General features: G+C 49.9%; 1 protein-coding gene across 1 annotated transcript in view; it reads right to left on the bottom strand.

The window, feature by feature from the left end:
* The window catches only part of IGFBP2 (insulin like growth factor binding protein 2), a 57,556-nt gene extending 45,051 nt beyond the window's left edge, over nt 1-12,505 (bottom strand). The window contains exon 1 of the mRNA XM_021526187.3: nt 12,103-12,505. Within this exon, the coding sequence (XP_021381862.1) occupies nt 12,103-12,502 (400 nt within the window). The 5' untranslated portion in view covers nt 12,503-12,505. The remainder of the gene's footprint in view (nt 1-12,102) is intronic.
* Nucleotides 12,506-12,867: the final 362 nt, after the last annotated feature.

Here is a 12,867-nt window from a genome sequence, read left to right as displayed (position 1 = left end):
TTCTTTAGAAAGGAGCACAACAGTGAAAAGCCCCCAGTAGGAAAGTTTTCCTTTCAGTCTGACCTGGACTATCCTGTGCATCCGCCACGAGGGCACAGCCACCGGTAGCCAGCTCGCCCGCTCAGAGAGGAGAAAAGGGAAGTTAATTTTTGCAGCCAAAAGAAAATAAGGAATTCTTTTCAGATGGCAGGAATGTAACCGTGACATTTAGTCACTTGCTATTGCTGCTTCCCAGCCGTGTCTCTCTTTCCTGTCCAGGAAAGCCCCTGGACAGAAGCACCCTCCAGGCAGCATTGCAACATATGTGTCCTCAAACTCTGGTGTCTAATCCCACTCTGTGGCCCCCGCTTCAGACCCTTGGGAAAGAGGGGTGGTTTTGGGGAGATCCAGTCTCGCTCACCCTGTGCCTTGGCTGGCTTAAACGGATGTACGTGTCTGTCTGGGAAAAGGGTAAACCTGCAATTCTGGCCCAGGGTCCGACCCCAGCTGAGAACAGCACAGCTCCACTCTCTCCAGGACATGTCAGCCAGGGCAGGATGGCAGCACTGCCCTGCACTGGCCCCTGCACTGGGCTCAGATCCGAGGGGAACCAACACCACCTCTCCAGCTCTGAAATGCAGCCATTGGGGTCACAATGAGGAAATCACATTTGCTCTGGGTTGAGCTGTGATGATGGGTGACCCTATCTGATGGCTCTGCAGCACCCCCAACCTAACTCCACCACAGGAGCAGTCTGATCTGCACCGCCCTAGTCCCTGGCAGGCTGTGCCTACGTGTCCTTCAGGCATAGTGCTGCTTCCACAGCTGAGAAAAGGAGAAAGGAGAGCATCCCAGCTGGGGTTACTCCAGTACAGGGCAAGCTGCACACCTTGCACAAGCCCCAGGTACCAGTGTCAGGCAGTCAGCCCAGCTCAGGTCACGATTTCAGGGATTTCCAAAGCTCAGCCCAGTGTGCTGGCTGCTGACAGAGATACCTTTGTCACTGTCTGACTGCACTAACTGCAGCCTTGCATTGCAGGCTCTTTCTGCCACACAACCTGAAGTCCCATCCATCCACAGCTATTTCCAGGGCAAAACTTTAGTAACCTCCCTCATCTGATGAGAGTCCACTGCTTCAGCAGCAGAGTTGCAAAATCTCAATGCACGCTGCACACAGGTTGTCAGGATGTGGTTTGCATGGCAGTGGGCCGCCCACAGTGGGGTGTAAACATTCCCACAGGAGCATTCACACAGTCAACACTGAGCTTGATATCCATCTTAAACATGATAATGATGGAGCACTCACAGACTCAACACTGAGCTTGATATCCATCTTAAACATGATGATGATGATGGGAAACAAGCAAGATGGATAACTTAACTGCCAAAAATGCCATTTCATCACAGGATGCCGTGGAGGGTATGTGCCTTCAGTTGATTATCCACACACAGGCAGGGAAAAGCAGAAGAGAAGAACTGGGAAAAAAACTGCACAGCAAAACACAGACTCGGTTAAATATTTATGGGGGCCACTGCATTTCAATTACAAGCAGTTTTTTAGGTCAGCTGAGATGTTTTAGTTCTGCTAGGGCAGGTCAGCTCCAGGGGACAGGATACTGCTGACAACAACAAGCCAAAGGCTCAATCCTTGAGCACTCCCCGTAGCTACGGATAAAACCAGATCTGGGCAGGGCTGTGCTTCCCCTGGGCACAGCCCAAGTGATGGGAGCTCCCTTCTTGCCACAGCTGAAGCCTCAAGACACAGGACTGATGTACACAGACATCACTGTGGGTTTGTCTGCCTCCCCCAGCACTTGAAGCCCCACTGCTGGAAGTCAGGGCAGCTCACCAAATACAGAAGACACCTCTGTGAGCAGCCTGTGCTTTGGAAATCCCTGAAATCGTGGGCTGAGAGGTATCAGCAGCATGATGGGTTTCCATAGCACTGTTCCCACCTCTCAAGGCTCATTCCATACTCTTTTCATAAGTTCCCAATTTGTGCATCACTGGCTGTCAGCTGAGGCCATATTATGAATGTGACAGATATTTGGCCAGGTTCACCTACTGCCCCATCATATCTGCACTGCCCAAGCACCTTCAGTGCAGTCTGAATTGGCAAAGGTCAGTTTCAGCACGTGCAGCACCAACCTAATGGCCAGGTGTAAGGTAACAAATCCTTGAAACCAGTGTGATAAAAAGAATAAACAGAAAAATGGAGGAAAGCAGCGACTGAAAGCCACAACAAACCTTACTAGAATAACAGAAGCTTTCCAAACATCTGAGATTAGAAGAAACTATGTCTGCATTTTCATTTTTTACTCTTTGTACAGGGCACATTTTGTTAATGCTGTAAATTGTGTGTTTCAGTCCTTGTTAGCTCATTTGGCCATAGTCCAGGTTGAGGGTCACAATTCTCAAGAGGGCTGAGCAGAAACCATACCACTCTGTGCCATGGGACCTGCAGGAACTTTGCCACCTCACTGGTCAGCTTTCTCATCCAAACATCAAGTCAAGCCCAGATCACAAAGGTGGGGCTGACCAGTAAGGGGGGGTCAGACTCATAATGAGTCTGTCCAACCACAAGTATCTGAAGCAATGTTCATAAAGCAAACACTGGAATGACCAGCAAGCAGTACACCTGCCCTTACCAGCAGGGCAAATCTCAAGACAATATCAGCACTTCTAAAAAGGGATTAAAATAAAAGCACATTGAGTCCACGGACAACATTTGTTTAAAAGCCACGTGAGAGGTGGTAAATTTCTGCAGGCTGACCCCCCCCACAAACGTAAGCAAGGGAAAATTATTGGCTCTGGGCTTCCAAAATATTTACTCAGTCTAGCATTACTCTGACTACACTCGATCAAACATTTCCAAAGTCCCATGCCACCACAATTCAAGTGCAGAGCACCCTTTCACAAGGGTATTTCCAAACACTTCATTCACTACCATAAAAGCCAACAGTGTCCTTGCAAGGTAGGAAACTCATTCTAATGGGGAGAGGAGGCTGAAAGTGTTCAGCCTTCACTGTGCAACATCCAAGGGTCAGATCTGAACACTGCACTAAACTGAAATTGTGGCCTAGATGAACAGCCTGAACTGAGCAGGAAATAAGAGGCTGAGAGAAGACTGCATCGTGAAGCAGGCTGGGGTGTTTAAGTGGCTGCAATTGATCTAAAATTTGGGTTTAGATCTCATCTGGCCAAAAGCCACAGCTTGGGAAGCACATCTGGTGGAGGATGTCAGCATACTCTGTGTGTTTCCTCACAAAGGCTTGGAATACCAGTTGTTATTTTTAGTACTATTTCCATTTCTTCATGTAATGAGTTCAGTTTCAGGCAACCCTGGAGGAGCAGGAAGGACAAGTCCTGTAATAAAACTAATTAATTCGTGTGGAATTTCTAGCCACTATTGTGAAAGTGGACAAATTCCTCACTTCTGAAAAGCTGCCCAAGTGGCCATTAATCTGGCTGTGGTCACAAGCAAGATTCCTGTGGCCTCCTGCAACACCCAACAGCCCCCGGGACAGAGCCTGCAGAAACCAAAGTGGATGTTGTGATTTCCTCACACCGACTCCCACAGCCCAAGTTTTACTAGACAAGACAGTTGCTTCAGAGGGCTCCATGCCAAATTCCTCCCCATGCCCACAGACCAACTATGCCTTGGTTATGTGCAGAGAGGTCTAGACCTTCCTAGACCTCCAAAGCCAACCCAAAATAGGCATTTTGGCTTTATTCAAAGCTCTGTGGACCAGTTGCTTTCCACCTGCCCAGTCTTGGCCATGCACTCAGCAACAGGTGCCCTGAAAGGAACAGGTTTGTCCTGAAAAGAACAAGTTTGTCCTGAAGACATCAAAAGTTGTGTTCCCATCACCCAATTGGGTGTGCAAGGAAGTTGAGCTTTATAGATCCCATCTGCAGGCAGTGGGAAGCTGGGCTCCTCTGCAGAGAAGGAATCTAATCAACCAAAATCCCTGGATAATGCACAAGAATTAATGAAATCTGAAAGCTTGGGGTGACAGGTCTGTGGAGTCTGGCAAGGAAAAAAAGGAGAGAAAACACTGATTTTAGTTGCTAAAATCAACAACAACAAAATTACTCAGAATTCCCACAGTGAGCTGACCTGTAAGAAGGCACCATTTTGCTCTAGTCTCACTTTTGTCTCCCATGTCCAGAATGCTCTTTAAATTCAGTGGTAGATTGGTGGGTTAGCCTCTAATTAGTACCTGTACTGCTGACCAAGCATCCTGTCCCAGAATGGCAATATTCCCTAAATACCACTAGAAAACCAGATCTTCTGTTCCAAATGATCTCTGTAATAGTCTGTAACAACCTGAATTTCTGCCTAAACAAAATCCTACCCAAACCACCCCTGCAGAAGCCATAGAAGCAGTCCTGTTCAATATGGCCAAAAGAAGAGGCACCCTACCAATCAACAACTCACCAGTCACTTCAGACTGAGCAGCAAGCACTCTTGAAGAAATGGATGTCAGATGCTCACCCTTTTCTAGTTTAGAAAACAGCAAGAAGAAGACAAAGGAGGGTAGGCTTCAATCTCCCACCAAGCCAAGAGAAATTCATCAGCCTGGACTAAGCCTTCTACAACCAGCTAGGAGAGCTGAGACCAGACTTCTGGCTGAAGTCTGACCAGCCACATCATACCAGGAAATCTTGCTGTAGTCTGGAGCAAAAATACTGGGCAAAGCTTTATGAATTTTCATTGTATTACAGGACATGTAATCCCACACATGTTGTTATGCAAGTGAGTTCAGTGCACTGTGTGTCAATGTTGTAGACACCTTTCATCACAAGGACAAGCTGCAAGGATACAAAAGACACCTCTAAAATTGCCTCCAGCCAGTAAGGTGTTGAAAATATTATAAATTTCAAGGGCTGAGCATTAGAAATACCCTTATCCCACCTGAGCTGGTTTATCTGCAGAAAACAGTAAGAAAAACCAGGGATTTCAACACAGTCCAATTCCCACCAGTGCTTTGTGTCACTCTCAATTACAGTCCAGAATGAAATACCAAGAAATCATTCCTTGCAGCCGGCAGAATTAATGGGATCTTTGACTACAGAGAGCACCAGGCAGTGAACTTGTTCCCTCACCAGCCAAGAAGCACAGTGCAGCTTTCTTCAGAATAAAAGCTGCAATGTCAGAGGACAGTTTGAGGGTTATAAAAGTGACCTGATGTCTCCCAATATTTCAGTCCATAACAAAGGCACCTAATTCCTGATCCTTTCCTTTCTTAAACCATTTATTTCTACCATAAGCTGATGCAACAAGAGACTTTATCTTCCCACTCGTATGTCACTAAATGACATGTCTGGCAAAACACTGAGCAGAAATCAATCAATAATGCAATTACAAAAAGCAGTCAAATGCTGGGCTGCAGCAAAGCTCTGATAACTGTGCACTAACCCTTTTCTCTTCAGCTTTTGCCTGGGATAGCCATCACATCACATGTTCTTGTAATTAGGTGTCAACTCAACGTTTAATGAGGTCACACTTGGGCAGTTTGTGAATGAGAAACACCTTCCAGCTTGCTGGCAGTGACTGCTGAAAGTAGGCAGAGATGTTTCAGTCAGACTTGGTCTACTGAATGTAATTTGTCTTTGTAGAAAGAATATTAAGACTAGATTTAAAATCTGATAAACTGGGAGAAAACTCACCCTTCCAGAAAAGTGAAGATTTAGTTGGGTAAATTTCTTATCATGGCTCTGTGGGTCCAAACAAAGACCAAGACCTTTACGACAGAGCATGAGAATGCGTGTGGGGAATAAAGTGGCACACGGCTGCCACGACATCAGCTCAGCAGAATAATGAGCACAATATGTTAGAACCCCTAGCAAGGATTTGTCTTTCTCTCACAATCCACAGGAGAACCATGCAGCATGGGCAGCCTCCAATCCAACATCACACTCAGCACCCATGAGGCACCACGCTGTTGCACACACATTCCACAGCTCCCTGCGCTGGGAAAACACCAGTGCAAGCCTCAGGACAAACCTGCCCCTTCTGGCAGATGCAAACAGTCAGAGAGGACAAGCTGGAAAGCCAAGCACAATGTGTTCAGTGTGTGCTGCTGCTAAAGGACACCATCACAGGGACAGTGATTCCAATGGATTTGCATCTCTCTAATACAGAAAGGATCTGCTAAGCAGACACTTGATCACAGTTACATATCTCACCCCAATTCAAGGGAAGAAAACAGGAATTCTTATGCCTGAAAACTCACTACACCACCAAGCTCGGCCTTCCTACTGTAAAAGAAATGCATTATACAGCATCTTTACATTCTACCTCGGCCTGCCTCTTACTCTGTCTGCTTAGAGCAAAAGAACCTCCCTGAAGGAGTCCCAGCAGGAAAGGCAGATGTCACCATGTTCAGAAAGCTTAGACTTGTCCAATCCAAATAGAAATGCAAAAAATCTACCAAGGAAACTACTGCTTCTCCTAGCTCCATAGCTCAGAACACATGACCAGGAAAAGCAGGTACAGGAATGCTGCTGGCTGCTGGGATAAAATCCTGCGTTCAAAGATCCAGCTGTGTTTGTGGATAACAGCAACAGCTGCCCATCGGGCAGATAAATTAGACCCAGATGATACTGCAGCCAGGTCTAGTACAGAGCCATACACAAAGACACCTCTCACATTCCAGTTTTCACTGTTTTGCCTCCCAAATTGTTTATCTCAGCTCAATTCCTGGATGTGGATAAAACAAACGACATGGACTTTCTCACAGACAGGGCTTCTTGCTGTTCCCTTGACAAATACCATGCTCAGTGAGTATAAGCCTGAAATCCAGAGGAAAGGAAACAACTGCAAAGGGCAAGAAGGAAACAGATCATTTGCCAAGGGACAGCATGAAAACACATTTCTGCTTTGGGTCAGAGCCTTGAAATCTTCCCAGGCTTCCCTCTCCCTCCAAACCACCATTTTCACACCAGCAGCACTCTCATCACGGTAAACTCCAGTGGGACTGTGGCAGGGGGTAGCATTATTTCCAAGAAGCTGCTTCACAAAGGTGTTCTTTATTGTCTTAATACTTAAAAGATGACCAGGTTAGCTCTTGACCAGACAGAGCTGCCAGAGACGAGCATCAAGACATGGTCCACCTACTGGCAAAGCCCCAGAGGCAATGAGGGCAGATGAACTGTGTAGTTTTCTCATTCACCTATCATCCCTCCAGCTGTTACTAATTGCATTTGACTTTCAGTAATCTCTTCCAAGGCAAGGAGCTGTGCAGACATTCGGCTTATCCTGGGCAGAGCTGCTGTAGTGGCTATGGACATATCAGCACACTGCTGTGCATTTGGTTCTGGTAGTCAGCTTCCCTGGCGTGTGGTAATGCCCAAGCCTGCACAAACCCAGCTGAAAGGAGATGGAAAGGAAATGATTGCTGCACTCATAACTCACCTCCCTCTTGCTCATGTGCTTCCAGCACAGGATGAGGGGGGCACTCACAGGCTCTCTTCTACTCCTCACCCATGTTTCAGCAATGCAGTACTTTCAGGACATCCACTGCTATATTGGACCCACCAACTTGACTGACAAGGTCAGAGTTTGCCAGGGTGGAAGGACAGATACACAAATGCACATGCAGATCATGACGGATGCTTCATTTCCTTATAAAAGCAGGAGAAAAGCAGAAGTCTTCCTGGCAATTCAGTAGAAATGAAAAATGCATTCATAGCATTACTGGCATGGTTTTCAAGTTGCTGTTAAAATTCCAGTTACATTATGCTACCTCCAACCTCAGAGTCTTCTGTGTTTTCAAGCAATACATTAAACTGTCTTTTAGCATCTGCCTGCCAAGGGGAAATTAAGGTTTTGACATCTGACCTGTAAGGAAGGATGTGTGGCATTTGGAGCTACCCAAATAAGGATTTTAGCTGGATGCTAAAACAAGCTGTGTTTTTAACAGTTAACTATTTTGACGCTGTTTTCGTGTCATGGGAGTTCAAAGTGTGGACTCTGGTCAGGTGAGTAAGGCAACTCCAGCCCTTCAAGTTCAAGTTTGCATGGAGCCACATTCTTTCCACACCTCTCTTTCCCTTTGGAAAGGTTACTTTGCACTGGCATGGACTGAAAAAACACATTTGTCTTAATAAATAAGTGAGATTCCAAAGTAGGACTCGTTAGCTAGCAGTGAGTTCTGAGACATATCTAGTAAATTAGTACAAGTATACCAACAACAAAGTAATACTACAAACACAATTGAACTGAATTGGGAAAGGGAAAAAAAAATTGTCTTAACTGATCAGCTTTGAACATCAGTTCAAGAACCATTTTTTTTCAGAGTGTAACAAGTTTTATTCCTAGGATCTTGTCTCCATTAGGAGAAAATATGTTCTTCAGCTGTTTTCATAGCTTGGGCAAGACAATCTAGGGCATTTGCTGACATCATTGAGATCTGCCCCGCTGCACCTCTTAGCATAAGTTCCTACCTAGAAGCAGCACTTGATATCCTGCTGGGCACCCTGCTGCACCTTGAGCCAGTTCAGGTCATTGATCTCACACTTGTTTTCTAGGGTAGCTTGCAGCAGGACTCCTGAACCAGCCTGCTCTGACACAGGGTGAGAGCTGAACCAGCAGAAGGAAGGGCAGAGGACATGGGAGCTGAGAGCTGGACACCACCACACAGGCCCCTGATTCCAGTTCATCATGGCTAAAACAGAAGGCAGGATCCCCGCCCTCCAGCTGAGATTGGAGGAGTTGAAAGACCCCAGTGCTTCCTATAATGCCTCTCAAATCACACTGTATCTACAAGACCCATACGGCCACCTTAGGCCTGTTTTGAATAGAAGGTGGCTGCAGGAACTGAGACATTTTCTGCCAGGACACAGACTAACACAGTTAAAAGATTGTCCTCACTCTGCTCCCTGTGTCCTGGAGGACCTTGTACACATCATTTACTCCATCTGCAAAACACCATGATAATCTTGCTGAGGTGCTGGGAGGATAAACACACTCAAGAGCAGCAGGAGCTCTGTGAGCTCTGCACACACAGTAACAGCCCTGTCCCCAGGTCAGGCAGTTCCAGTCAGAAGTGCAGGAGTTTGTTACACCATGACCTGAAATAAACTGCAGTGGAACGTGGTCTAGAGGCACCAAAACTACCTAGAAGGCCCTGATCTCTGTAGATGCTGAGTCTCCACCTCATTCCCACCACTGATGGTGGTTGATGCACTCGCCTCCCCAGGGAGGGTAGAAGTTCTCAGACTGATTTCCACAGACTGCTGCTATTTTGTTCCAACATTCCCAACATCTCCAAAATACCCAAAGCCTGTTGTGCAATAAGCAACATCACTTGCTTCTTAGCTACATGGTGGTTTATGTTACTTTCCGCCTACAACCATTTCAGGATTGGCTTTACAGACCTTAGTGGAAGACTAAACAATGCTGGAGCCATAGCAGGAGAATTTGCAGAGTTTTATTCCTTGTTTTATTTCAGCAATCCTTCTGCCTCTCATCAGGGACAAAAAAACTTGCCAACCTCTTAATTTAGGAATAGCACGAGCTCTGCATTCCAGTCCTGAATCAGCCAAAGGAGCCTTTTCAAGCTGGAAAGGGAAAAAAGGATAAATACCTTTAAGCACATTTAAAAAGGAAAAAAAAAAAAAGGCACCACAAAACCAACCACACCAAAAAACCCTCAACACCTGCTTTTTGCAGGCAAAAACTTGCTCTTGGGGCACTCTTGAAACTGGCTTAACATCAGCATTTGAAAGCAAATTCCAGTCCTTGCTCTTTTGGGTGTCAGAGATCTTTCCCTGTCACTGCTTAAAACAAAAAGCAAACTCAGCTCCCTCATACACGTTTAGCAAGCAAGTGCAGATGGGATCAAAGATGACAGTCTAAAGAGAAGAGTATCAAGTGAAGCTGGCATTCAGATTTTGTTTTTGTTGTGGGTTTGGTTGGGGATTTTTTCCTAATGGCTACAATAACCTGTTAAAAGTTTTGTAATCTGAAGAGTGCAAACCCTTTTCTGGATGTCCAAGCACCTCTGCCAAGACATGCTCAACTGTGAATATTCCAGCTGCATGTTTCACATCACGCTGGTTAAGGATGTGCCAGTATTTTTATTATTCACCCCCTATGGATATTACAGAACACCACATACATTATAGGGTTCTTAAAGTGTGCTATTTATGTGTGTATGTATTATCCACAGAGATACAATCAAATAAATCACACCCATTGTAAAAGAATAAAGATAATCCAATCAAGCAAAATGCTGAGTGAAGTTAACATAATTCTGAATTAAAGTCTGTAAAAGAAAAAAAAAAGCACTAACTCAGAAAATCACCTCTCAGCCCATCATTGCAATGCCCTCCACTCACCCCAGTTTTTTGTAACAGCATAAGCCTGGAAGTCAGTGCCAAATTCCTTAATCTAAATGCCCTTGGCTTCTTCTGGAGAGTCTAAAATTCATTCCCTTGACGCTCATATTCTGTAGTCAAGGAAGATTTTGCATCAACATTGTTCTCCAGAGTCCTGGCTCTCCACAGCCCTTCACAGCTGGGCAAGGGAGCAAGGACAGGAGAGGGGACAACAGTGGGAGCCTGGCTGTGTGAAGCAGAAGCTTGAAACGTGCAAAGTTCTCTGTGCTGCTCTTTTTTCTTTACTCTGCTCTCTCCATCTCTCCTCCTGGAGCGGAGCAGTGTGCACAGGTACCCCGAGCAGCGTGCACAGGTACCTGGCTGCATTCCCATCCTCACACAGAGGGAAGCCAACAGGTACAGCCCGGTTCAGAGTGCTTTTAAATCAAGCATTAAGAGGGGAGGGAGGGAATTCAGATTGTGCTGCTGAACTAGTTATGCAAACAGGGTCAAGAGCCCAAGTCACAGCCAGGGGAGCAAAACCAGCAAGGCAGAAGAAGTCAAGGAGAGGTGATTACAAAGGAGAAAGGGATGGTGTCTATTTCCAGAGCTGATTTGTCAATTCTCAACCTTCCACGGAAAAGGAAAGAGCTTGCAGTTGATCGCACGGGAGAGGAGGCATTAATAAAACCCAGCACTGCTGTACCGGCAGCCCGAGGAGCGCTCCCTCCCACGGCAATCACAGCAACAGGTCAGGAGCCTGTTGGTGTCCCTGTCCCCGGGGCTGTGCCCCCGCGAGGCTCTCCTCTTGTCCCTGCACCCAGCTCCCGGAGCAGGGGGGGCCTGAGGGGGCCAGGACTCCCACGGGAGCTGGCAGAGGTCACCTCATCTCCAAGGTGGACTCTGCTGGAAGGGTGGCCATAGGGAACAGGTTCCTCACATAGCAGGGCTCCCGCAGTCCCTCAGATTCCTCCTTCCCACCAGGCAGCACATGGTCCTCCCACACCACCTCTCTCCTTATCTTTGGGGCATCCATCACCCTTCAGGGTGGTTTTACTCCTCCACCAAACAGAAATCTGAACGTTCACTTCTCTCTGCTCCCCAAAGGACCCTCCCCATACCTCAGCTGCATCTTCCCGAAGTTCACGCTTATCTGTTCTGAACATGGTGGTTTTTTCTCCTAAAAGACTCCAACCTCCAGCCTGTCCCCTGGAGCAGTCCCTGCATTCCCCCCCACCTCGTTACATTCCACCCCTGGGGTTCTTGCCGCCATACCAAGGAAACCTCTCTGACCCCCGAAGTAACTGCACCCCCAAATACCCCATTTTGCCCACCTCAGGGATGCGCTCATGCTTTGTCCCCCTCCAGCGCCCCTTTCATTCCTTCCCTCTTTGTGCTTCCCTGGACTTACTCTCGCTCCTCTCCCGCAGGGATCCCGCATGTCTGCCCTCTGCGGGGTCGCTGTGCCCCGGGAGGAGCCCCTCGAGGTCACCCTTTAGGATTCCTTTGTCCCCTGGACGCTCCGGCACCCCGGTGCTGCCCCGGCGCTGCTCCGGCACACGTTCCCGAGTGCGCGGTGTCCAGCGCCCACCTGTCCCCAGTGCCCGGTACCCGGCGAGCGATGCACGCTGCAGTCCCCAGCGCCCGAAGCCCGGACGGCGGTCCCCAGCGCCCGGTCCCCGGTCCCCAGCGCCCGGTCCCCGGCGCGCCGCGCGGAGCGCCCGGTGCCCGTCCCCGGTGCGCGGCTCTGGGCGCGCCGTGCCGGACCCGCGGAGGCCGGGGCCGGGCGCTGCTCACCTGCGGGGCGCTCGGCGCTGGCGCCGTACTCGGCCGTGTCGCGGCGGCGGGCGCAGGTGCCCTGCCCCTGCACCAGGGCTTGCAGGGGCAGCTCGGCGCCGGGGTCGGGGTAGCAGCGCAAGCCGGCGGCGCAGCGCGGCGTGTAGACACCGCACGCCTCGGCCTCCAGGCGGGCGCACACCGGGCAGCAGCCGCAGCCCGGCTCCCGCACCAGCTCGGGGCAGGGCGGGCGGGCGGCCGGGGGGCAGGCGGCCAGGCGCTCCGCCGTGCAGGGCGGGCAGCGGAACAGCACCTCGGGCAGCGCCGGCCCCGCCAGCGCCAGCGCCGCCGCCGCCGCCGCCAGCAGCAGCCGCGGCCAGGCGGCCCGCGCCGCGCCGCGCCCGACCCCGCCGAGCGCCATGGCGGGACTGACGGCGGCGGGGCCGGCAGGTGGACGCGCCGCTCGGCCCCCCGGCGGGGCGGCGCGGGGCGGAGAGCAGCGGAGCGGAACCGGGCGGCGCGGCACGGCACGGCCCGGCGCGGCACGGCACGGCACGGCCCGGCGCGGCACGGCCCGGCGAGGCACGGCACGGCCCGGCGAGGCACGGCACGGCTCGGCTCGGCGCGGTGCCGGGCTGAGCGGAGCTGAGCGGGGCCGGGCGCGCCGCGCCGCCGCTGGGTCCTAGAGCCGCCCCCGCGCCCGCCCCCGTTCCCCTGCGGGGGTCGGGGCTGTCCCTCCCGGCGGGGAGCGGCGATCAGACCCGGAGTGGGCTGGGGCCAGCAGCT

The sequence above is a fragment of the Lonchura striata genome, chromosome 7 (genome assembly GCF_050655825.1).
Source record: "Lonchura striata isolate lonStrDom1 chromosome 7, ASM5065582v1, whole genome shotgun sequence".
NCBI lineage: Eukaryota > Metazoa > Chordata > Aves > Passeriformes > Estrildidae > Lonchura > Lonchura striata.
The sequence above is the reverse complement of the archived record's forward strand: the minus strand, read 5'-3'. Positions and strand labels throughout refer to the sequence as shown.